At 35.4% G+C, this 24,732-nt stretch overlaps 1 protein-coding gene across 1 annotated transcript in view; it reads right to left on the bottom strand.

Annotated features, from left to right (window-relative positions):
• Nucleotides 1–24,732, bottom strand: part of Ubxn7 (UBX domain protein 7) — a 62,565-nt gene that overhangs the window by 10,367 nt on the left and 27,466 nt on the right. Inside the window, exons 4-8 of the mRNA XM_047564271.1 lie at nt 19,574–19,639; nt 18,007–18,119; nt 8,478–8,624; nt 6,897–6,987; nt 5,752–5,879 (exon numbers count right to left, since the gene is read on the bottom strand). Of these exons, the coding sequence (XP_047420227.1) occupies nt 5,752–5,879; nt 6,897–6,987; nt 8,478–8,624; nt 18,007–18,119; nt 19,574–19,639 (545 nt within the window). The remainder of the gene's footprint in view (nt 1–5,751; nt 5,880–6,896; nt 6,988–8,477; nt 8,625–18,006; nt 18,120–19,573; nt 19,640–24,732) is intronic.

Raw genomic sequence — 24,732 nt, 5'->3', positions numbered from 1 at the left:
TCTAGCAGTTGGGCACAGTGGTGAATGCCTATAATTCCAGCAACTCAGGAAGCTGAGGCAGGAGGACTGAAGTTTGAGATTGGCTTTAGCAACTTAGCAAGACCCTGTTTCAAAATAAAAAATGGGGATGAAGCTCAGAGGTAGAGCACCTGTAGATTCAATCATCAGTACTACCGCTGAAAAAAAAGAAAACATGTCCACCTAAGAAATTCCATTTACTAGTTTCCATTGCAGCTAGAAAAAATTATGGTATCTGAACTAAAGCAGTATCTAAGTTTCCACTTTAAAAAAAAAAACCCAGGGGCTGGAGTTGTGGCTCAGTGGTAGAACGCTTACTTGGCATGTGTGAGGCCCTGGGTTCGATACTCAGTACCATACATAAATAAATAAAATAAAAGACCCATTGGCAATTAAAAAAATTAAAAAAAACAAAAACAAAAACTATCCACTCAGAAAAAGAAAGCAATATTAATCCCAAACTAACCAGAAAGGGGGAAAGGGCAGAAAAGGACAGAAAATAATGAATGATTTAGAAAACAGAAACATAACAGGTTTAAAAAAAAAAAAAATGTGAAACCAAAAGCTGGCTCTTTAAGACCAATAAAACTGTTAAGCATCCAGAGAGACTATCAGGAAAAAAGAGAACCAACGAATTACCAATAACAGGATTAAGAGGGGCCAACTATAGTCTCTACAGTCATTAAAGGAATAACAAGAGAACATAATGAATTTTGTCAATATATTAACCTCTCAGATAAAATGGACAGATCCCTAGAAACACACCACCTACTAAAGCTCATTCAAAAACAAATAGAGGGCTGGGGCTGTAGTTCAGTAGTAGAGAACTTGCCTAGTGTGTGAGGCACTAGGTTTGATCCTCAGCACCCACATAAAAATAAAGGAATTGTGTCCATCTACAACTATTAAAAGACAAACAAAAACAAATAGGTACCCCCCAAAAGTATTTCATAATAAAATTGAATTTGTAGTTTAAAACTTCCCATGTAGTTTAAAACACCCAGTTGGTAAATATTACCAAATACTAATGAATAAATAATAACAATTCTACACATACTCTTATAGAAAAGAGAAGACATGGAAACAATTTCCACTTTATTGTGAGTTCAGCATTAACTGAATATCAAAACCAGATGAAGACATTACAGGTGTTATAAGGAAGACAGATCGTCAACAAAAAACCCTCAAAAGCAAAAAACCAAAAGAAATCCCTATAACAGCTGAGAACTGGGGACACATGCTGGTAATCCCAGGTACTCGGGAGGTTGAGGCAGGAGAATTCTAAGTTTCTGGCCAGCTTACAGAGATCCTGTCTCAATATCCAGTGATTTTAAAAGGGGAGAGAGGTAGGGATGTAATTCAGTGGTAGAGCACTTGCAAAAGCACGTGTGAGCCCTGGGTTCCATCTCTACTCAACACACAAAATAAATAAATATTAAATAAATCAAATCCAACAATATATGAAAAAGAAATGGATAATAACCATGTGGTTTTTCGGTCAAGAACGCATGGTTGATTTAATGTTAAAAACTATCAACCAATGGAATTTACTAGAAGAAAACTAAGATAATCTTAACAGATGTTAAAAAAAAAAAAATCATGAATCCACTCACAATAAAAACTCAGCAAGCCAGGAAGAGAAGGAAACTTCCTCACCTGATAAAAGTATATCTATAAGAAATATATTGTTAACATGAAATTGTGTGGTAAAAGACTAAATGCATTCAGGACTGGGGTTGTAGCTCAGTCAGTAGAGTGCCTGCCTAGCACAAGTGTGATAGTGGGTTCGATTTTCAGCACTGCATATAAATAAATAAATAAATATCCATTGACAACTTAAAATAAAAAAAAGACGGAATGCATTCACCCTAACAATAGAAATGAGATAAGGGTATCTCATCTCACTACTCTGTAACACTGTAAGGTAGATCTTAGCCAGTGGACTAAGGCAAGAAAAGCAAATAAAAGGCCTCAGAATTAGAAAAGAAGAAATAAAATCTTTATTTGCTCACAACATGACTTAAGATACAAGAACGTCTAAGGAATCTACTAAAGAGCTACTAGAATTAGTTTAGTGAGGTTGCAGGCTACAAGGTCAATATGTAAGAACTTGAAAACACTGCTGAGGGAAATTAAGACAAGTAAATGAGGAGGTATATTCCATGTTCACAGATCTGAAGATTCAATTGTTAGGATGTCAATTCTCCTCAAAATTCTCCATAAAGCCAACACATTTCCATACAAAAATCCCAGGTTTTTTTTTTTTTTTTTTTTTTAGTAGAAAGTTACAAGCAGTTCTAAAACTTATATGGAAATGCACAGGCCTTGAAATAACAAAAACAATTTTAAAGATAAAGTTTGAAGTCTAACATGTGATTTCAAGACATTACAAAGCTACATTAATTAAAACACTGAAATGTTGGTGTAAAAGACACTATTAATCACTAGAACTGGTCTGAGTCCATCTACAGTTCTGCACATACATGATTTATTTCTGACAAAAGTACCAAGGCAAATTCAATGGGGGAAGGGAAATTCCTTTCATCAGATAATACTGAAACTAACAAATAACCTAACACACACGCAAAAAAACCATAAAAATCCCACTCAACCACAGATTAACATTATATACAAAAATTAATTCACCAGTCTTTTTACTACTCATTACATAGTTGTTGAACCTGCTTCAGTCAACAAAAAGAAATTCATGACTACCTATTATTTTAACTTCCAAAATATTTGCTAATGTATCATAATTCAGAATAAAAAGGGAGGTCTTGGGATTATATGTGCATAAAGAGCAGCATAGATACAATGAGGTTAGGGTGTGTGAGTGGCAACCTTTTAGATAATGTGCTACAAGGGAAGGTAACTGGAGAATGAGACTGGCCAAATTATGTTATGTGCATGTATGAATAAGGCATAAGGAATCCTGCTCTTGTGTATTAATTACAATGGACCAATAAAAATAAATGAATTAATTTAAAAAATCAATTCAAACTTTGTAATAGACTCAAAGGTTACAAGTATGTAATAAAGAAAAAGATAGCCAGGCATGCTAGTGCATGCCTGTAATGCCAGCAATTCAGGAGGCTGAGGCAGGAGATCGTAAGTTTGAGGCCAGCCTAAGTAACTTAGGGAGGCTCTAAGCAACTTAGCAAGACCCTGTCTTAAAATAAAAAATAAAAAGGGCTGGAGGTGTGGCTCAGGGGTTAAGTACTCTTCAGTTCAATCCCCAGTGCCAAACAAAGAAAAAAGAAAATATGACAAATTGGATTTCATCAAAAATTTATATCTTGTTCTTCAAATGACACTGTTATAAAAATGAAAACAAATAATGGACTGGGAGAAAATATCTGCAAACCATTTATCCAACAAAAGGCTTATATTTAGAATATAAAAAGACCTCTTGTAATTCATTATTTAAGAGATAACAAAAAAATGGGTCAGAGATCAGAATAGCACTTCACTGAAAGAAATACTTGTTTTCATGTGCTTTTTTTGCTCTCTAGCATGAGCAAATGAAAAAAAGGGTCAACATTAAAACCTGCCAACCATAAATTTTAAATATGTTCAATTTTATTGCACAATAATTGTACATCAATAAAGGTATAAAATTTTTAAAAATAAACTTGAGGTGAATTTATCACACACAGAGAAAAGCAAACTTGTACCCAACATGACATGTAACAGTTTGGACTGACTACAGATAATGACACTGTTTCCTATCTCATATCCATTCTCCTCTGCCTCTTTACTAATAGCATCTCAATTGCGTTTGTGTAAGAAAATGTGTCCAGCTAAAATAGACTCTTATCTGTAGCTGTTTACCTTTGTTAATAAGATGATATCCCTTTCTCCTCGTCCATGTTTGGAATACAGATATGATCTGACAGTGACCACAGGACAAAAACCAAGACTAAAGATGAAGGAGGATAAAAAAGTGGAAGAACCTGGTTCCTGCACATACAGAGAATTCAACCCACAGACTGCCTATCTGGCCTTTTAGCTGAGAAAAATAAGCATTTTTCTTGTTTAAATTGTTATTTATTGGTGTTTATTTTACACACAGATGAAATAAATTTGTAGAGTTCAAAGAATTTGGAATCAAAGGTAGGGTTTGAGGTACCAGATACCCAAATCCATTCCTATGTATTTGTCCCAATTTTATGGTCCAGGCTTTCCCATTAAGTGCTTTAACTTTTCTTCTTCTTCTTTTTTATTTTTTTTAATATTCTTAGTTGTAGATAGACATAATACCTTATTTTGTTTGTTTAGTTTTATGTGGTGCCAAGGATGGAACCCAGTGCTTCACGTATGCTAGGCAAGCACTTTGCCACTGAGCTACAAGTCCAGCCCCTAAGTGCTTTAACTCTTAAAAGAGGGTATAGTGAGGTTGTGAACTCAATTTATGCCATAATCCAGTGGCTCACAGGTTCAGGTTCTGGTTTTTCCAATATCAGCCTTATGAATGCAAAAGAAACTCTTAGGGAAATTAAAGAAACACTGAAATTTTTGTTTTGTTGTTGTTGTTTTTGTCCATTGAGGCATTTATTATACTTATGTTTTACATCCCTAGAAAAAGAATTCCAGGATTTTTCCTCCTGTGTGTTTTCATCTTGCTTCCTCATGGTCCATGATGCCAGCTGAGGTTGTCAATACAATGAAACAAAACTGATGGGATGGGAGCAGATTATTCTGCCATTTTTCTAGGTCTTTGAGCTGCATATCAAATCGAGTTGATTGCTCCATACTTGTTTAACTTGCCTGTGAGGCTGACAACAATTTTCCCAGCTCTGTGATTATCAAAGATTTCAAATTTCCAAATGTAACCATACTTCATCATCACAGTTAGAAACCAGACATGGAGCATGGCCTAAAAAGGACCTGGCATTTGCCTTTCTTTTCAGCATTGTTGATGTTGAGAGCATCAGCCAGGACATTCATGGACACCGTTATGGCAGCATGAAAAGAAGGTGGAAAGGGCTGGTTTTGGTTTTAATTCCTTAAAAAGAATGTTATCCCCTAAGGCTTTTCCTTAAACAGGTACTTCATCCTAGGTGATAACTTAAGTAACTGAGTACTTGATGTAGACTGCCAAAGTCATATGCTCTAATAAAACGATTTTTATCTTTACTGACACCACAACAGAAACAGCTACTATAAACAATGTAAGACTGCCTGTCTTTGCAGGTCTCTTACTTGTAACTAATCAGGATACCAATTATCAAAGAGGTCTGCCTAGTAATAGCAGATTACAGAAATTAAATACAGAAATAAACTAAAAGAGTCAGAGACAGGCCCTAAAGCTATATACCATGAGAGGTGTTCCAACAACAACAACAAAAAAAACCACGTATACTTTTGCATCTACTTGGATACCAGCCCTCACAGTGCTGTTCCTGAGGGAGAGGATGCCTCCACTACCAGATCTGCCAGATCAGTCCTCTTGTTCTACATATTCACACTGTTTACATCTAAATCAAAATCTTAGGTGATATGTCTATACCTCATCTGTACCCAGAGACTGGGAACATGAGTATTATGACTTCGTTGAAAAGATGGAAGCCTTATATGGAAAATTATTGAAATAAAAAGGTGGGTATCTAAGATGTAGTATAGTCACAAATGGTAACTGTTAATAATTTACATTATCATTACTTATCTTAACATCAAACATTTTACATAAGATGCTTACATACAATTATGTCACCACTTCTTACTCATACTTACTGATCGGGCACATTTTTTGGGGGGACTGCTAGAAAGTCCATCCAGTTGCCCATGTTCACCCAGAAATCCTGTCACTTGGTCCAAGAAAGATGATACATCTAATTGGTGCCACTCTACTAGCTTCTGACCTAAAGATTAAAAATTAGGATATATATATAAACATAAAAAAATCAATACCTTTTTGAACATTCTCATGAAGTAGTTCCTTTGGCATATGCATAATTAAAATGTTCCATGAACACATATCCCCAGCCTTCACTAGCTTAACCTAGAAACTACATAGATTATAACTCACCTGATAGATTCCCACTCATCATGATAAAGCAACTATCTTATCACTTATTGCTATTTCAGAAGAAGAAATTCAAACAAAACAGTGTCTAAATAAAATACAATCAATTAATAATAAAACCAAACTGGGTACAGTGGTACACACCTGTAAACCCAGCTACTGAGAAGGCTGAACCAGGAAGATCACGAATTTAAGGCCAGCCTGGGAATATACTGAAACCCTGTTTCAAAACATTTTTAAAAAATAAAACCAGCATCACCATGTAATTCTCTGATGGAATTAAAATCAGTATCTGAAAAATCTTAATATTTTAGCATTAAAAAACTTAAGGGACTGGGTGTGGTGGTGCATGCCTGTAATCCTAGCAATTTGGGAGGCCAAGGCAGGAGGATCCCAAGTTTGAGGCCAGCCTCAGCAACTTAGTAAGACCCTATTTCAAAACAGAAAATAATAAGGACTGGGGAAGTGATTCAGTGGTTAAGTGCACTGGATTCAATCTTCAGCACCAAAAAACAAAACAAAGGAAAGAAAAAAAAAAAAAAAAAAAAAAAAACCACAAAATACCAAAACCTAAAGATACCCTTTATAAAATGAATATATTAGTTGTGTTGTTCTTTGAAAGAATCAAACTGTACAAATATAAAATACTACCATCTCTCAAGCAGCCAGAAATGGATTCCTTGAATATAAACATCAATACATATTTAAATAATTGTAAAGTGAACGAACAAGAAACTTTCACCTAAATTATTATAATTCTAAAACCAGATCCAGTTAAATATTAAAGATCAACCATCTAGGTAAATGAAAAATAAATGATAGGTTAAAGGCTGTAGACTGATATAAATCTTACCTGTCCGTGGGTCCAAGATGGAAACATAGGGGAAATCCCCTAGTTTATAGAACTGTATATACCTCTGACCTTCCTCACTGTCATGATAAACCTGTTAAGCCATTGATATATAAAAAAGTCAGCTTCTAAAAAAAAGTATTGACTATAATCTTGTTATAAATCAATAACAATTTTTCAAATATACCTTTGGTGTCATGTGTTAGGATCTCATTTCCACGTTAAAAAAAAAATGAAGGTCATATGATAAGGACTCCTTCAACTTCCTACCCTCAGGAAATTTACCATGAACATATAAATCCATTTTCTTCCCAGTTCAGCAGAAGTATTGCTCTTCCTATTCAAGTGTCTATCACTGTCATTCCTGACCCTCAAGTACAGATATCCTAATAAATCACAACATATTAAATTATTAGCTTGAGAGTCTAACAATGCTAGGCAACAAGATGCTCAATCAACATTTGATGAATAAAACAAAAGGATTTTTGCCATTAAAAATCATCATATTGAATTTAGGCTCCTGTAAAACATAAGCAAATTAGTAACTTTAACATATCTTGTAATAGAAAAAACTAAGTTCATTTAAAAGTTATCACCTAACCTCAGCTGGATAATTTTAGATAAAAGGAAACTAGAGGGTTGGGGCTGGGGCTGAGTGGCAGAGTGCTTGCCTAACATGTGTGAGACACTGGGTTCAATACTTAGCACTGCATAAAAATAAACAAACAAATAAATACTTTTAAAAAAGAAAGAAAGAAAAAATAAAAAAGGCTGGGGATGTGGCTCAATGGTTAAACAATCCTGAGTTCAATCCCCAATCCCTGGTACAAAAAAGAAAAACTAAAGTCAAGAAGACTAAGTTAGGGCTGGGGAGACAGCTGGTAGAGTGCTCGCCTTGCAAGCACAAGACCCTGAGTTAGATTCCCAGTACTGCCAAAAAAAAAAAAAAAAAAAAAAAAAAGACTGAGTTATGTGACAGAAACAGGATCAAGTCCAAACCAAAAATTCAAGTTTTAGTCAAATGTCTTTCTATTACTCCAAAATCATCTTTACCTATACTATACACAAGCCACTAGTCAGTAGCCACAAGTGGCTCTTTGAAGAACTTGAAATTGGATAGTACAAACTGAGATGGCCTACATGTGGAAACAGACACCACATCTTAATGATTTAACACACACACACAAAGCAAAATATTCCATTGCTATTTTTATATTATTATGATATACTGGTTTAAACAAAATATATTACTAAAATTAATTTCACCCATTTCTTTTTGTCTTTTTTAATGTGGCTAACGGAAAATTTATGTAAGTGGTTTACATTATATTTCTACTGAACAGTACAGCTGTTCATTCACTCTATCAAGACACTTCTGGGATGAGTATTATATGGCTTATAAGAACTCTTCTTTGGGAGTTCTCCACTGCTACCCTTTCACTTGCCTTTACTATTTCAGCCATTATGGGTGGTTTATATGTCAAGTTTTAACTCAGTTTTTCCAGTTTATAACTTAATTCCTCCTCCCCAACATCCCACACTATAAAAATTAAATACCACAAAAATTCTGATTAACTTTCTCACCTGCCAGAAAATGAAATGCTCCCGTATAATATTCTTCACAGCTTCATTGCTCCATACATCTCGGTTGAGACATTGGCATGCAAAGTCTTGTACATTTTGAATATTTATCATCAGCCACTTATTCTGCATCTGGCCACACTCTTTAGCCTGCAAGAGAGAGTTTATACAACATGTGTTAAAAACAGTTTCTACTTGGTGAATGATTCGTTTCAGAATTCAGAAGCTGCCCCTTTCCATATTTATTAAGCTCTTTATATTACAGTTTTCAGTATTTATATACATTTATAATTACTTTGCATATACATACATAACTACACTGCTTCAAACATTTCTCAAATTTAAAATAAACTGTTTTCTTTTTAACCCATTGTCATAATGAATTTTAAACATGTTTAAATATATCTACCAGAAAAGGATTCCACAAAATTAAGATCAACAATTCAGAAATTTTATTATCTTCCAATTCCTATCAACAAATACACCTCTCCTTTTTAAGTGGTATAACTAGAATGTGTATATTACTTTATGCTATTTAATTTTCCTCAACATAATTTTCTATAACACTTCCAAATATCATATTAATTTCATTTACTAAGCATACTCTATTTTGTAGAATCATCCTAGATGTTTTAATAAATGCTGACCATTTTTACCTCTTAGTGTTGTTTTCCTAGATTTCAAAAAGTGGGATTACGGGCTGGGGTATAGCTCAGTTGGTAGAGTGCTTGCCTCACATGCAGAAGACCCTGGGTTCAATCCCCAGCACACACACACACACACACACACACACACACAAAAGTGGGATTACAGAATTAAACACTGAGAATAATCTCCACCTGACCCTTCAATTTATAGCACAAATCATGAGCGTAAACTTTTTGTTTCATCACCATAAAGACTCTTTTTTGTTGAATGTGAAAGTAATGACAGAAAAGCAAATGAGAAAACACAACCTCAAATCTTTGCATAGGAACAAAGACAAAAAAGTCACAGTTTTTTGTACTTTTCTGGAACAATATTTTTTTAAATGTATTTTTTAGTTGTATATGGACACAATGCCTTTACTTTATTTTTATGTGGTGCTGAGGATCGAACCCAATGCCTCACACAGGCTAGGCAAGCACTCTACCACTGAGCTATAACTCTAGTCCTGGAACAATATTCTTTTCCATATCAGTTTGGCATGGAATCAATGAATTCTGTATAATAGTAACCAAAGAATATACATCATTCTGGGGGGTATTAGAAAATGTAAGACTATTTTCTGTTTTAAGACAGTTTACACAATTTTTTTTTTTTTTCGGTGCTGGGGATCGAACCCAGAGCCTTATGCATGCAAGGCAAGCACTCTACCGACTGAGCTATCTCCCCAGCCCTCAGTTTACACAATTTTATAAAAGCTATCTTTTTTGTGTGCATGAATTCCCAGAGAAAATTCTTTTCTAATATTCTCTTACTGATTCCATAGGTGAAAGGTCAGAGTCTAAAAAGAAGTATTCCTGTACTCAGTCAGCAAGCTATCTTTAACTGGTGAAAGGTATTTTTTAAAGTATATAAATATAATAAAATAACTCCTTGTTCCTTGAAAGTAATTTTGGTCCATTTACTTTTTTACCTACCGGACAAAGATTTAACAAATGATTTACAAAGGAGTAATTAAACCTCCTTATCTGAAGAAAAAGGTCTTAAAAGGAAAAAAAATCCCACAGATTCATTACAGACTGGAGAGCATATACTCTTATAATAGTAAATTTATGTAAGGTTGCCTGCAACTACAACATTGACAAAAATAAATATATAAAACTAAAAATGAATAAAGGTCTTCAGTTAAAAATGGTGAGTCATTTACTTTGTTTTTTAAAATTTGTTTATTGACATTCATGCTTTCATTAATTCAGATTCAGTCATTCAATAAATACTAAGCATCTACCAGGTTTTGAGTAGAGTTATAGCAGTTACCAAACACAAAATCCATTCCCTCATAAATCTTACATTGGGGGAGAAACCTTATACCAGCAAACAAAATTTAGAGTCAATGATATTATCCACACAGAAGACAATGGTAACAAATTAATGCTAGAAGAAAGGGTCCAAAGATGACACAACTTTAGACAGAGCAACAATATTTGGAGGGAATAAAAGAGGGTCTTGAATAAGTCTAGAGATGATACAACATGACTATAGTTAGCAATTTTGCATTATACACTGAAAATTTGCTGAGAGTAGATTTTGGAAGCTCTTACCATGAGTGGGGTGGTAACTATGAAAGATGATGGATAGGTTAATTTGCTTTATTGTAGTAATCATTTCACTACATAAAGCAAAACATCATGCTATACTTTTTATTAAAAAAATTTTTGTTTTTAGTTGTAGACAGACACAATACCTTTATTTATTTATGTGGTGCTGAGGATTGAACCCAGTGCCTCATGCATGCGAAGCAAGCGCTCCACCACTGAACTACAACCACAATCCCTATACATTTTAAATATATACAATTAAATATGAGGAAGAGAAAGTCTAATGCAATTTCACTAAATATACCAATTACAGTCAAGGACTGGAGGTGGGAGTAGGCTATGGGACAAATGAGCAACATTCCTCTTGAAATCTATTAGGCTGTTCTAAATCAACATCCAAAAACCATTATAGGGAGACCCTCTGGCAAAACGACAGGAGACAAACATCTTTTTCCCAGTCCCAGGTAGATCAGAAAAGCATGAAAAATAAGAATCAGAGAAACAAATAAATGTTTCAGTAAATATACACAAATAAAATCAAGAAGGAAATATTAAAATATGCATATGCACAGTGGGGAAATTAAAATTATAATTTTTATTATTTTCCCTAATTTCTTTAAATGGAATAAAACTAAATGTAAGCTGTACAGTTAGCTCTCCACATTCTCAGATTCGACCAGTCACAGGAAGTATTTAGAAAAAAAAAATTCCAGAAAGTTCCAACAAGTAAACTTGCATTTGCCACATGCAGAACATATGTTGAATTCACACAAATGAAGAATGAAGTCATGTGTAGGAATACCTGCTATAACTTTGCCATTTCACAGATCCTCAATCTTTATCTAGCACTTCTTGTTTTGAGCCCAAATAATATAGTATAACAACTATCTACAGAGCATTTATATTGTATTAAGTATTGTAAATGATCTAGAGATCATTTAATGTATATAGGAGGATGTATGCTATATGCAAATACTATATCATTTTATATAAGGGACTTGAGTTTTTCTCCAAGTTGTCCTTGTAGGGTATTTTGGTCACAGTAATGTAAAACTAAACTAAAACAGATACTGGCACTGGGAAGTGATATCGCTGTTCTTAACTAACCTGACCATGTGGTTCTGAAGCCTCTGGTGCTGATGTGAGAGAAATTTTGAAAAGTTTAGAGATATAACTTGGAAAAGTTTTAGGATGTTATAAGTGGAGCTTAAAGCATGATTCTGGTGGGAGCTCGGAGAGCAGAATGCCAACAGGAATGTGGACTGTGCTCATGAGGTTTCAAAGAGAAATGAGAACTTTACTGAGAACTTGACTAGAGAGCACTCTGTTATATTCTGACAAAGAATCTGGCTACATTTTATTCATGTCCTGAGACTTTCTGTGAGGTTAAATTCAAAAGCGATGGATAAATTAATTGGTGAAGGAAATTTCCAGGCAGCACAGCATTAAGGCAGTGGATGGATATTGCTGGCAGCTTTAAGCCAGGTTTACTGTGAGAACTGGAGGCAAAAAGCACAGAAGGAGAATTTTATAAACTTGCAATCTGGTCAAAAAAGTGTGTATAAAACTGGGACCACAGCAGGTATGTTTACTGAAGAGATAACAGCCACTAAAGAGATGCAAGTACTCTGCACAGAGACAACAGGAAAGATGCTTTGAGTTCATCTCAGGAATTGTCAAGGCCATACTCATTGCAGCTTTAAGGATATTAAAGTAAAAATTATCGTAAGAGTGGGGCATCCTAATTGCAAAGGGAAGCCTAGGAAGTTGCTTCACTGTGCTTGGCCACTCAGAGGTCACTGGTGCCATGAAGGTCCAAGGGGGCCCAGCTACTGCTAGAGCTGGTGGCAGACTGTGGTGTCATCTACATGGTGCTGATTCTGCAGGAATGCAGGATGCTGGAATTTGGAGATCACAAGGTTTTCACTGACATTTCAAAGGAAGGCCTAGAAGGCCAGCAAAGGGCAAGTGGGTTAGAGTTCCTGCAAGCATCCCCTAAGAAGGCAATGCACAAAATTGTGCAAGTGAAGTTGAAGCTGGAATGGAGACTCCAGGAATTATGTGATATCAGTAATATGGACCGTCTGCCAAGGAAAGTTGCTGGCTGTGGAGACAGACAGGCTACGAGGCTATGACAGCTGCAACCAGAAAGGCCATGGGGTGGGTCTGGCCAAACCCTTTGGAATTAACATGCCACCAACATGTGCTCTGGATGCTGGACATGCAACTGCAGAACCTAATGTTTGCCCAACTGGTTTTAGGTCTTTTTTGGTCTCATTTCTTCTTTCTATGTCCCAATTCCCCACTTTGGAATGAGAATGTTTACTCTGTGCCATTATATATTGGATATATGTAGCTTGCTTTTAGTTTTTACAGGGGCTCAAGGCCAAGAATTTGCCTTAAGTCCCAGATGAGACTTTGCACTTGAATTTTTGGGAAATGCTGCTAACTATTCAGACTATCGGTACTCCCTGGAGATGAACATGAACTTTTGGGGGTGAGGGGTGGAAAGTTATGCTTTGGATACAAAGTGCCCCCTAAAGCTCCTGTGTTAAAGCAGGAATATCCAGAAGTGAAATGATTAGACTGAGAGCTTAACCTAATCAGTATCAACCCCCTAATTTGAATGGACTACCTGGGTATTAACTGTAGGCAGATGGGGTATGGCTGGAGGAGGGGGGTTAGTAGGGGTGTGCCCTGCAGGGGTTGTTCTTTTGTGGCCCCTTCCCCTTTCTCCCACTGCTTCCTGGGCATTGTGAATAGAGCAGTGCTCCTCCAACCATGCCCTTCTGCCACTATATACTGCCTCACCTTGAGCCCAGAGCAAGGGAGCTGGCAATCTATGGACTGAGACCACAAGAGCCCTGAGCCCACAGTAAACTTCTCCTCTCCTAAGTTGTTCTTGTCACATGTTTTGGTCATAGTCACATAAAACTGACTAAAACAGATACCAGAGACACATTCTCTCCATCAGTCTGAGAATCTCCAGTTTTATCTAAGTATCTGGATTTCTTAGTGTCTACTGGCAACATGGTATGGCCATGTTATCAAGTTCTAATCAATGAGGTGTGAGCAGAAGTAATATGTACAACTTGTAGGTTGTGTCTTTAATAGGAAAAGGCATACCCTACTCAGCCCCTTCCCTCCTCCACGCTGGCTAGAAAACAAACATGGTAGTAAGTCATCTTGAATCACTGAAAGGATCAAGGAAGAACTATAGCATGACAGAACAAGACAAAAATAAGTACGTCTAATAACTACATGAAGTAGATCATCCTAACAGCCTAACCTTTTACTTAAGCTACTAATTTTTTTCCTGTCTCTGTCACATACAATTTTTTTTTTCTTTTTTTTGGCAGAACTAAGGATTGAACTTAGGGCCTTACAGATGCTAGGCAAGTGCTCTTTTACTGAGCTCCATGCCCAACCCTGTTTGCGACATGGTCTCACTAAGTTGCCCAACTAAGTTGCCTAAGCTGCCCTGAACTTGTGATCTTCCTGCCTCAGTCTCCTGAAAAGCTAAGATTACAGTCAGGTGGCACACAGCTACATGCAGTCCAATCTTAACCCCAAAATAATAAACTCCATCACATAGGAAAGGCCTCAATAAGTGGTAGAGTGCTTGCCTAGCACGTGTGAGGCTCTGCGTTCAATCCTCAGCACCACATAAAAATAAATAAATAAATAAAGGTATTATGTCCATCTACAATTTAAAAAAAGGCCTCAATAAATATTTATCAAATGACTACATGAATTAATCAATCTTTCATTTGGTTAGCATGGTCTGGAAAGAATCTCATTATAATCTGTCTAGTCACACTGTAACCTGTAAAAGTGTGGCTCAGATTTATATGTAATATGGAAATGGAACTTGTGGGTCTTCTGTGAGCAGCAGTATCCCCCCATTTTTAATATCTACCTCTCTAAACACCAATGAATTGTATATTACTTCCCTAATTTTGATAAAACTAAGAGTTATCTAAACATAATGAAATGCCGTGTATTTTGAGTTCTTACATCACTTAGACTTGAAGATGGTTACATTTAACATTATCAGTGTAAAAGAAAATAGATTGTTGTAAACAATATGGTCATGAAATACAAAGAAAAAAAGGTGATAAAATTCAGAGGACAATACAAAAGAAATTCACAATATTTCTCAATGAACAAACAAAAGGTTACTGCTTTTTTTTTTTTTTTTTTTTTTTAATTGGGGATCAAACCCAAGCCACATTGCCAGCCTTTTTTATATATTAGAGATAAAGTTTCACTGAGCTGCTTGGGGTCTCTCTAAGTTGCTGAGGCTAGCTCTGAACTCACCATCCTCCTGCCTCCCAAGCTGCTGGGATTACTGTGACTGGTAAGCTACTGCTTTTAATTAGCCCAAAGTGACCAAATTAAATCAAGCTCAGAGTTATTGCATTAAGTTCTAGGGCAATTTGGAAGTTAATATAAACAGAAAACATGCCATACACCCCAGATCCTTTTTGTCTTTCATACTGCTGCTTTTTCAGTTCAATGGCTATATTATAACTAAAACACTAGAAAGGATAGGCAGTTGCACTGTTAGGACCACAAGGGAAAGATAAAGACAACTGCAGGGACATCTAATCTGATATCTTTGAGCTGATGAATGAACATCAATGACTCCCTCCCTCAACTCTAGGCTGATTAATGACAAAAATAAACTTGTTTGGTCAAAACACCCTCATTTGAGTTTTCTGTTACATGTGGCCAAACACTTTCAGGTTTTACAATTCAGAATGTTAAAGCTAAAGAGCAAGTTTACAGCTAAATTCCTTATAATAAATATGCCATGCCTGTGTAAGAATATATCAATGGTCAATTTTTTATTTTATTTTTTGCAGTGCTAGGGATTGATCTTAGGGCCTCATGTATGCTACACAAGTATTCTACCACTGAACCACATCCCTAACTCAAGGTTAATTTTTTTAAATGCATAATCAGAATTCATTTTCAAAATGTGATTGATATGTGTGTGTGTGTGTGTGTGTGTGTGTGTATATATATATATATATATATATATATATATACACACACATATTTACAGTTATTCTTTGGCCTACTTTATCCTAACAGATAAGACTTACCTGAAATTTAAGTTTATGTCTTTAGAAATGTTATTCTAAGGGTTGGGGATATAGCTCAGTTGGTAGAGTGCTTGCCTTGCAAGCACAAGGCCCTGAGTTCAAATCCCCAGCACCACAAAAAAAAAAAAAAACAGAAATGTTATTCTGATTTTCAAAAGAACCTTAACATGCTAATCAACATACAAAAGCAAATTCTTTGAACACCTCAACAGAAGAGTATTAAAATACTAACTAAATTCATTCATTTAACAAATATTTTGCTTCTATTAAATGCCAGTCACTAGGTTCCAAGGATTACCAAAATGAAACAAAATAAATTCTCCTTGCCCTCATCAAGATTATAAGTTAGCAATCACCTAAACCTGCTCTGCAAATTTTTCTTCCAGTTTATTCAAGATAAAACCAAGAAGAGTGAGGATGAAGTACTCTACAACTTCAGAGATTTGTTTTTGAAAACACACACAAACACACACACAAAAGGATCCCCACGGAAATACAGTAGGCTACCCTCATCTGCAGAGATTATGTTCTACTAACCCCTGTGCCTACCTAAAACCACAAATACCACCAAACCTAATTATACTATTTTTCCCCTACATATACAGTCAGACAGACACAAATTTAATGCCTTTTCCATCTTTTCTTCTTCCTGGAGGTACTAGGGGATTAAACATAAGAATGCTCTACCAGTGAGCTACATCCTCATCCCTTTTTAACTTTAAGATGGGGTCTTGCTAAATTGCCCAGGTTGGCCTTCAACTTGCAGCTGGGATTTGAGATAAGCATCATCACGCCTGGTTGTCTTTTCCTTCTTATCTAAGCACTTATCACTGGGCCAAAACTTCTGCAATCTTAGGTATGGCTGCAAAATTAGTGTTAATTTCTTTTTCCTTCTTCACAAGTATATGGATAGATTATTTTTTTGTATGTGTGGTACTGGGGTCTGAACCTCTGGGCACTCTACCACTGAATTCATTCCCAGGCTTTGTAATTTTTATTTTGAAACAAGGTATCAAGTTACGTATCCCTAACTGGCCCAGGTTGGGCTCCAACTTGCAATCCTCCTGCCTCAGTTTCCTAAATCACTGGGATTACAGATGTGCACCACCATGCCAAGCAGACAATTCATTCTTATCATAGATCTTAGCAAGTTCACCATTTTTTTTTCTTTCCTTATTGAGAACTTTTACCTTTTCACTTAAAGGAAAACACTTCATAACTTCTGTTTGACATATCCTAACCACCAGTATCACTACTGCCGTGTTTTGGGGCCACTGTTACATAAAATAATAGTTCAATGTTAGCACTAGAATATTGTGACAGTTCATCTGATAACCAACAAGGGTACTATGTAATTAACAGGTAGGTAGGATATACCATGTGGACATACTGTCCTGAGTGCAATGGCTCAATTTCATTATGCTACTGAAAACAGTTCACAATTTAAGATTTATGAATTATTTCTGGAATTTTCCATTTAATATTTTGGACTTTGGGAATATGAAACAATGGGAAGTAAAACTTCAGATAAAAGACAACTACTATACAACTCTAGGCTGATTAAATGGAAAAAAAAAAACTCATTTGGTCAAATCACCTCATGTGAGTTTTCTATGATAAACTTAAAATTCAGAGGACAATACAAAAATTCACAATATTTCTCAAGGAACAAAAAGCTATAGGTAAAAGATGCCTACAAATCATAAATAGTTAAACATTCAAACACTATTCTCAGTAATAAGTCAAAGATAAACTTTCAAAAATAAGGTTTTTAAGAAGCTATCAAGGCCCTGGGGTTTTGGCTCAGTGGTAGAGCGCTTGCCTGGCACATATGAGGTACTGGGTTCAATCCCCAGCACCACATAAAACAAAATAAACTAAATGTATTGTTTCTATCTACAACTAAAAATATATATATAAAAAAGAAGCTATCAAAATGGCAGATTCTAAAATGATACCATACAAGTCTTATCAGAGAATTTCATCAAACTAATACTCTCAATCTACTGCTGTTAGAAATGTATTTTATAGATTGCTGGCAGAAATATAAACCAACGTAATCTTTAGGCGTATCATGTAAAAATACTTATTAAGATGCCAATTTCTTTTTGTTCTTAGAGGAAAAAAAAATGGCACTGAAAATGCAGGTTTTAAGGCATAGAATCTTCAACAACTTACTGTTTCAAAGCTGCCTTTATGCATCAAATCAATGGGTGGCCGGAACAAATCTGCAAGAGTAGTTAGTTTTTTATCTATTGCTCCTCCATTTCTTAACTCCTGTTCTTGCCGAACTGCAACACAGAGGATGAAAAAGTTTAAATTAGTCATAAAACAAAAAAGTCATAAATTGCATAATAAAAAAAAAGTTGTTTAAACTAAAGAATTACTGAACAATGTGCTTGACCTCAAATGCAAAGATCTAATGCTGACTTTGAAGACAAAAAAGTAATTTAAAATAACACCAGGGCTTGGGTGTTAGGTCAGTGGTAGAGCATTTGCCTAGTGAGTTCAATCCCCAGTACCTCCCCCTCCCCCAAAAAGTTATTTAAAATAATTTCCTTCCCATATTCAAAAACTAACTTTACATTGGAAAAAAATAACATAAATTTACATTGACTTAATTCTGAAAGTAAAATTAATACATGTTACTTTTCACAATATCTTTTGAGATTCTGCAATACCAATGAGGACCACTGCTGTTACCTTCCCCTAGAAGGGCACAGATTCCCCTGATGACTCTTCCAAGGTTACAAGACCAGTCTGTCCCTCAATGAGCTCATAAATGAATTACAAAACCAAGCACAGTCCAAGAGTTTCTCATAATTCCTCTAAACATCAACTGTCCTTTTCTTAGGATTCCATTGCTAACTCAGTACTAAATCTTGTAAAAATATGAGGCCAAGATTCTCCTACCTTATTCCACAGAAAGATATGAACCTACAATCCCAGCTACATAGGCAGAAGGACTGAAAGTTCAAGACCAGAATGGGTAACTTAGCAAGGCCCTGCCTCAAAATAAAAAATAAAAAGGAGTCGGGCACAGTGGCTCAGGTCTGTAATCCCAGCAAATCGGGAGGCTGAGGCAGGAGGATCACAAATTCAAAGTGAGCCTTAGCAACCTAGCGAGGCCCCAAGCAATGTGGGGAGAACTTGTCTCAAAATAAAACACAAAAAGGGCTGAGATGTGGTTCAGGGATTAAGTTCCCCTAGGTTCAATCCCTGGTACCAAAAAAAAATTTAATAAAATAAAACAGGCTGGAGATATAGCTCAGTGGTAGAGCACCCCCTGGGTTTAATCCTCTGTACCACCCAAAACCTTATTCCAAATAACTATAGTCAAAATATTAATGATGGCTGCTTTGGTCATGTGAATTTTCTTTTCTTTTTCAATTCACCCTAATAGTTTTGTTAAAGTAATTTCTTCCACTGACAGATAAGATCCTGAGGAAAATCAGTTTTTTCATTTTCTTAGAGTCACCTTTAAGTGCTCATTTAGAAGCCAAATTGATAAATTACCAGATTTCTTATATTATTTCCATCGCCATTATTATTCCTCTATAACCAAACAGGTTAGAAACAACAACAATTTAGGTCAAAGGGAGTTCATCATAAGCAAACCAAATTCATAATTTCACATTTTCAATAAGATGAATTCTCAAAAACAATTATGCCTAACACTAATCATCTTTTTCTTTTTAATAGGAAGGGGAAGAGGGTGATGATAAACTGGTCCAAAGATACCTACTAGTTTCAGTTTGAAAATCCCGGAAACCATCAAATATTGAGCGGGCAGGTCGTCGTCTTTTAGGAGCTTTAGGGGGAAAAACAGAACTGATCAAAAAAGTTAAACATTAATTTTGAAACAATTCTAGAAACTTCTTTCTATAAATAGTTTATGTTTTAAAACACTTACAGATTCATAATGGTACCCTCCCACAAAAAATAAAGTCTTAAAAACTTTTAAGTCATTCATTAATTAATCTGATCATCTTTAGCACACTCATCATGTTTTACAAATGATAAAATTAAAGCCCAGTAAGAGAGCTGACCAAGACAAAAAGCTCAGTGGTAATATTAGGAAGAAAGATTTTTTAGGATGATTCCACATGTAGATGAAATAATGCATGCTGCAAATGTCCAATTCAGGTTAGCCAAAGGGATTAACTATTATCTGGTATAACACTTAAAAGAACCAAGACTCAAAAACTATCTTAGTGAATGGTGGCACATGCAAAATTATAAACACTAAAAAAAAAAATCTTGAATTTTAGAAGATGATGGCACTCTAGATCTTCTTGTCTATAAGATACTTAAAGACTAGGCAGTAGACACTATACAGGGGAACAGGATACCTTTGTTCTATTCATTTTCTGTCACTAAGCTACTTTGTAATTGTGGGAATGCTTTTTCAAAATATTATCTTCCATATAAAGTGTTTTTAAATGTAAATTACCAAACCACTTAGTACATTATAATCAATTAGGCCTTCCAAATGATATCTTTCAATATAATAGTTATTAAGGTGGCTTTATGGCAAGCCTGGCCAGCATGTAACCAGAACACTCCACATTAATAAATAATGATTAGCAGCAAGATAAGAAGAGTACAAGAGTGAGTTCACCATCCTATGTCAAGGAATCTTTCCCAACAACCTACGTGTGTCATTACACAGGGTAATTATTTCCATGAAAACTACTAAATAAAAGGCAAAGAAAAACAAAACAAAACAAAAAAGTGAAACCACATGTTTAAAACCTTCATTGGGTTTAAAACATATTTGTTTGAATATGTCATTCACATGTCTATATATCAATATTTATGTTAAAGAATTGCTAGGTACAGCACACTCCTGTAATCCCAGATACTCAAGAAGCTGAGGAAGTAGGATCATAATGTGAGGCCACCCTGGGCAATGTAGCAAGACTTTGTCTCAAGAAGTAAAAAGGGGGCTGGGGAGATAGCTCAGTTGGTCATGAGGTCCTGGGTTCGATCCCCAGCACCGCCAAAAAAAAAGTAAAAAGGGATGGATATGTTGTAGTTCAACAATAGAGCTACACCCTGGTTTCAATCCCCCTACAAGGGGAAAAAAAAACAAAAGAAAGAAAGAAAAAGAAAAACAAGCAAGCAAACAAAATGGATTTTCAGATCATCTTCTGCATTATTTTATTCTACTGCTATTCCTTTAGTTCAAATATAGAAATAAAATTAAAATTCAGCCCCATATGGGGCATGCAGTTACAAAACAGAGAAGTGCTTTAATAATGTTATAATTGTGGATATTCTTCTTTGATAATATGCCAAAACTAGTGGAAGCTTTTTTAATTTTAATATGTATACATATAAATATTTATGTATTCTTGGACAAACATGTAATGCATATGATGTCTATGACTATATGATTGCTTCTCCAATTTAATCAGTAAGATTTAATCAGTTTCTTTTTATCCCCCATTTTTAAAAATTGGTCTACTGTAAGTTGTACATAATGGTGGGATTTGATGTTATATATTTGTACATGCACACAATATAATTTGACCACTATCATTCCCTAGTATTCCCTTCCCCCGCTCTCCTCCCTCTCTCTGTTCTCTTTCCCCCTATCCAACTGATCTTCTTTCGATTTTTCATGAGATTATCTCCCACACACAACTTTTTTTTTCCTTTTTTCTATCTTCCACACATGAGAAAAAACATATGACCCTTGATTTTATGAGTTTAGCTTATTTTGCTCAACATGTTTTCAAGTTTCATCCTATTTCATGCAAATGACAATTTCATTCTTTATGGCCAAATAAAACTATACTTTCTTCATTCATCAATTAACTGACACACAGGCTGGTTCTATATTTGGCTATTGTGAATTGTGCTGCTATAAACATAGATATGCATGCATTGCTATAGTATGATAACTTTAATTCTTTATAATAAATACTGAGGAGTGGTATAGCTCGGTCATATAGTGATTCCATGCCTGGTCTCTTGAGAAAACTCCACACTGATTCCATTATGGTTGTACTTATTTACAACCCCACCAATAGCGTAAAAGTGTCATTTTTCTCCACATCTTCTCCAGCATTTATTATTTTACTCTTTTTAAAAAAATGCTCTTATTTTTTTTAGTTGTCAATGGACATTTATCTATCTATCTATCTATCTATCTATCTATCTATGGTGCTGAGAATCTAACTCAGTGCCTCACACGTCAGGCAATGCTCTACCACTGAGCCACAACCCCAGCCTCTTGTTTGTATTCTTGATGGCTGTCATTCTAACTGGAGTGAGACGAAGTTTTGTGTAGCTTTCTTTGACTTGCATTTCCCTAATTGCTAAAGATTTTGAACATTCTTTCATATATTGTTTGCCATTTGTATTTCTTCTTTTAAAAAGTGTCTGCTTAGTTCATTTTCCCATTTATTATTTGTTTTGTTGGTGGTATGTTTTTTGAGATCTTTATATATTCTGGATATCAATCCTCTTTTCAGAAAAATAGCTAATAAAGATTTTCTCCCATTCTATAGATTCTCTTTTCACATTTTTAATTGTTTGCTGTGCAGAAATTTTTAAATTTGATTCCATCCTATTTATTATTTCCTGTGCCTGAGAAAGTCAATGCCTGTGCCTATATGAAGAGTTGACCCTACATTTTCTTCTAGGATTTCTGTAGTTCTAGTCTAATTCCTAGGTCCTTGGATCCATTTTGAGTTCGTTTTTGTGCAGGACAAGCGACAAAAGCCTATTATCATTCTTCTACATATGGATAACCAGTTTTCCCAGTCCCATTTGTTAAAAATGCTGTCTTTTCTCCAGTGTATATTTTTGGCACATTTGTCAAGGATCATATGACTGTATCTGTGTGGGTTTGTCTCTTTGTCTTTTATTACATTTCTTTGGTCTATGTGTTTATTATTATGCCAGTACCACAGTTTTTGTTACCATAGCTCTGTACTATGACTTGTAGTCCGGTATTATGATGCTTCCAGCATTGCTTTTTTGGTTTAGAATTGCTTTGGGAATTCTGGTTCTTTTTAGTAATATCTTTAAGGTTTGTTGCAACATGAATTTGAAATATTATCAATGCACTTTTCATATTCTGTTCCATTAAAATCCATTATTATAGGTGGCAGGCATTCTCTAAAATGAGCCCACAATTATCTCTTGCTAGAGTTTGGATAACTGCCTTCCAAAAGGCCCATGTGTAAAAAGGTTTAGTTCCCACTTCACAGTGCTATTGGGAAGTAGTGGAGCATTGAGACATGGAGCCTAGCAGGAGGAAGTTAGGCCTTTGAACGTGTGCCCTTAAAGGGGGATGTCAGTCTCTTCCTCTTTTTGCTTCCTAACTGCCACAAAATGAGCTGTTTCCTTCTCCAGGTGCTCCCACCATTATGTTCTTCTGCTGTTGTCCCTGTACCAAAAGGAACAGGGACAACCTATTGTAGATTGAAACCTCCAAAACTGTGATCCAAAATAAACCTTTCCTCTTTTTAAGCTGATTATCCCAGGTACTTTGCTATAGTGACACAAAACTTACACATACATCCCTCTCATTATTTTATATGTGAATACCCTGATTATCAGTGATATCAAATAGAATGTGGCAGAAGTGATGACATTTCCAAAATTAAGTTACAAAAAGACAGTAGCTTCCATCTTGGGCAGTCCTCTCTGACTCTCATTTGCTCTGCGGTAAAGAAGTTATATTGCTAACCAAGAGTTAAAGGAGATACTCCTACATTCAAGCTCTGAGATGACTTGTAGCCAGCAGACACCTTGATTAGGGATCCTAAACAAAGGCACCCAGCTTAGCTATGCTTGGATTCCTAGATCACAGAAACTGTGATATAACAAATATTTGTTATTTTCAGCAGTTTAATTTTGGAGCAATCTGTTACACAGCAATAAATATCTAATACAATCCATCTTAAAGTATGAATTAATCTTACCAGTGCATGATTTTGTAATATCATGCATTGGTCACCTAACACACTTATAGTAATTATTCACTGAGCTAAGTAAATATTCCAAATGTGGAACATTTCATTACAATATCAAAAAACTAACCAACTAACCAACAAAACACCTGTTAATGTTACCACTGATTTCAGAAGTACTGGGAGGGTATTAGGCTTACAATAGTGGATACAAATTTTCTAAAATTGATTTTACTTGAAAATTCTTCAAATATCACTGATAATAAATATTATTTGTTGTCTTAAAGTAACAGGTTCACTCTTCATTTTCAAGAACATGTCTGCCATGTCCCTAAGTCTAACTAGTCTGTCAGCAAAAAGCTGCTAATTCCGTTTCCAACTCAAATAACCACAAAAGTGCTTTTGCTGAAGACAACCATAGTACCTTCAGCATGCAGAAGTGCATTATGCATACACATCATATTTCAGAGTATTCTGAAAATGTACACTCAAAAATTAAGACTCAGTGAAAATAATGCTTTTTAATGCTTCATCAAGATTATAAAAGACTGCCTTTTGAATTAGCTTGTAAACATAGAATGTGACTGTTAAGAAGTCTATAACTGGGCTGGGGAGATAGCTCAGTTGGTAGAGTGCTTGCCTCACAAGCACAAGGCCCTGAGTTCGATTCCCAGTACCACAAAAAAAAAGGAAGTCTATAACTAGTAATACATTTTGGTTTCACTGCCCTAATACAACTAAGATGCTGACAGTCCAACTCACCACTGCTTCTGTAACCATCACTTCAAATGTCACTCTGGTGAAAAGGCAAACAACTTCTTAACATTATTATGAAAATAACTGACTTTGCAGACCCCCAGAAAGGGCATCAGGGACTCCCAGATCACACTTTTAAGAAATGTGCTTTAAATCAATACTGCCCTAAGAAAAAAACATTTCTTCAAAGACCCTTGTCAAGTTATAAGAAGGCCTAATA

The sequence above is a fragment of the Sciurus carolinensis genome, chromosome 9 (genome assembly GCF_902686445.1).
Source record: "Sciurus carolinensis chromosome 9, mSciCar1.2, whole genome shotgun sequence".
NCBI lineage: Eukaryota > Metazoa > Chordata > Mammalia > Rodentia > Sciuridae > Sciurus > Sciurus carolinensis.
This window is presented reverse-complemented; position numbering and strand designations above follow the sequence as displayed.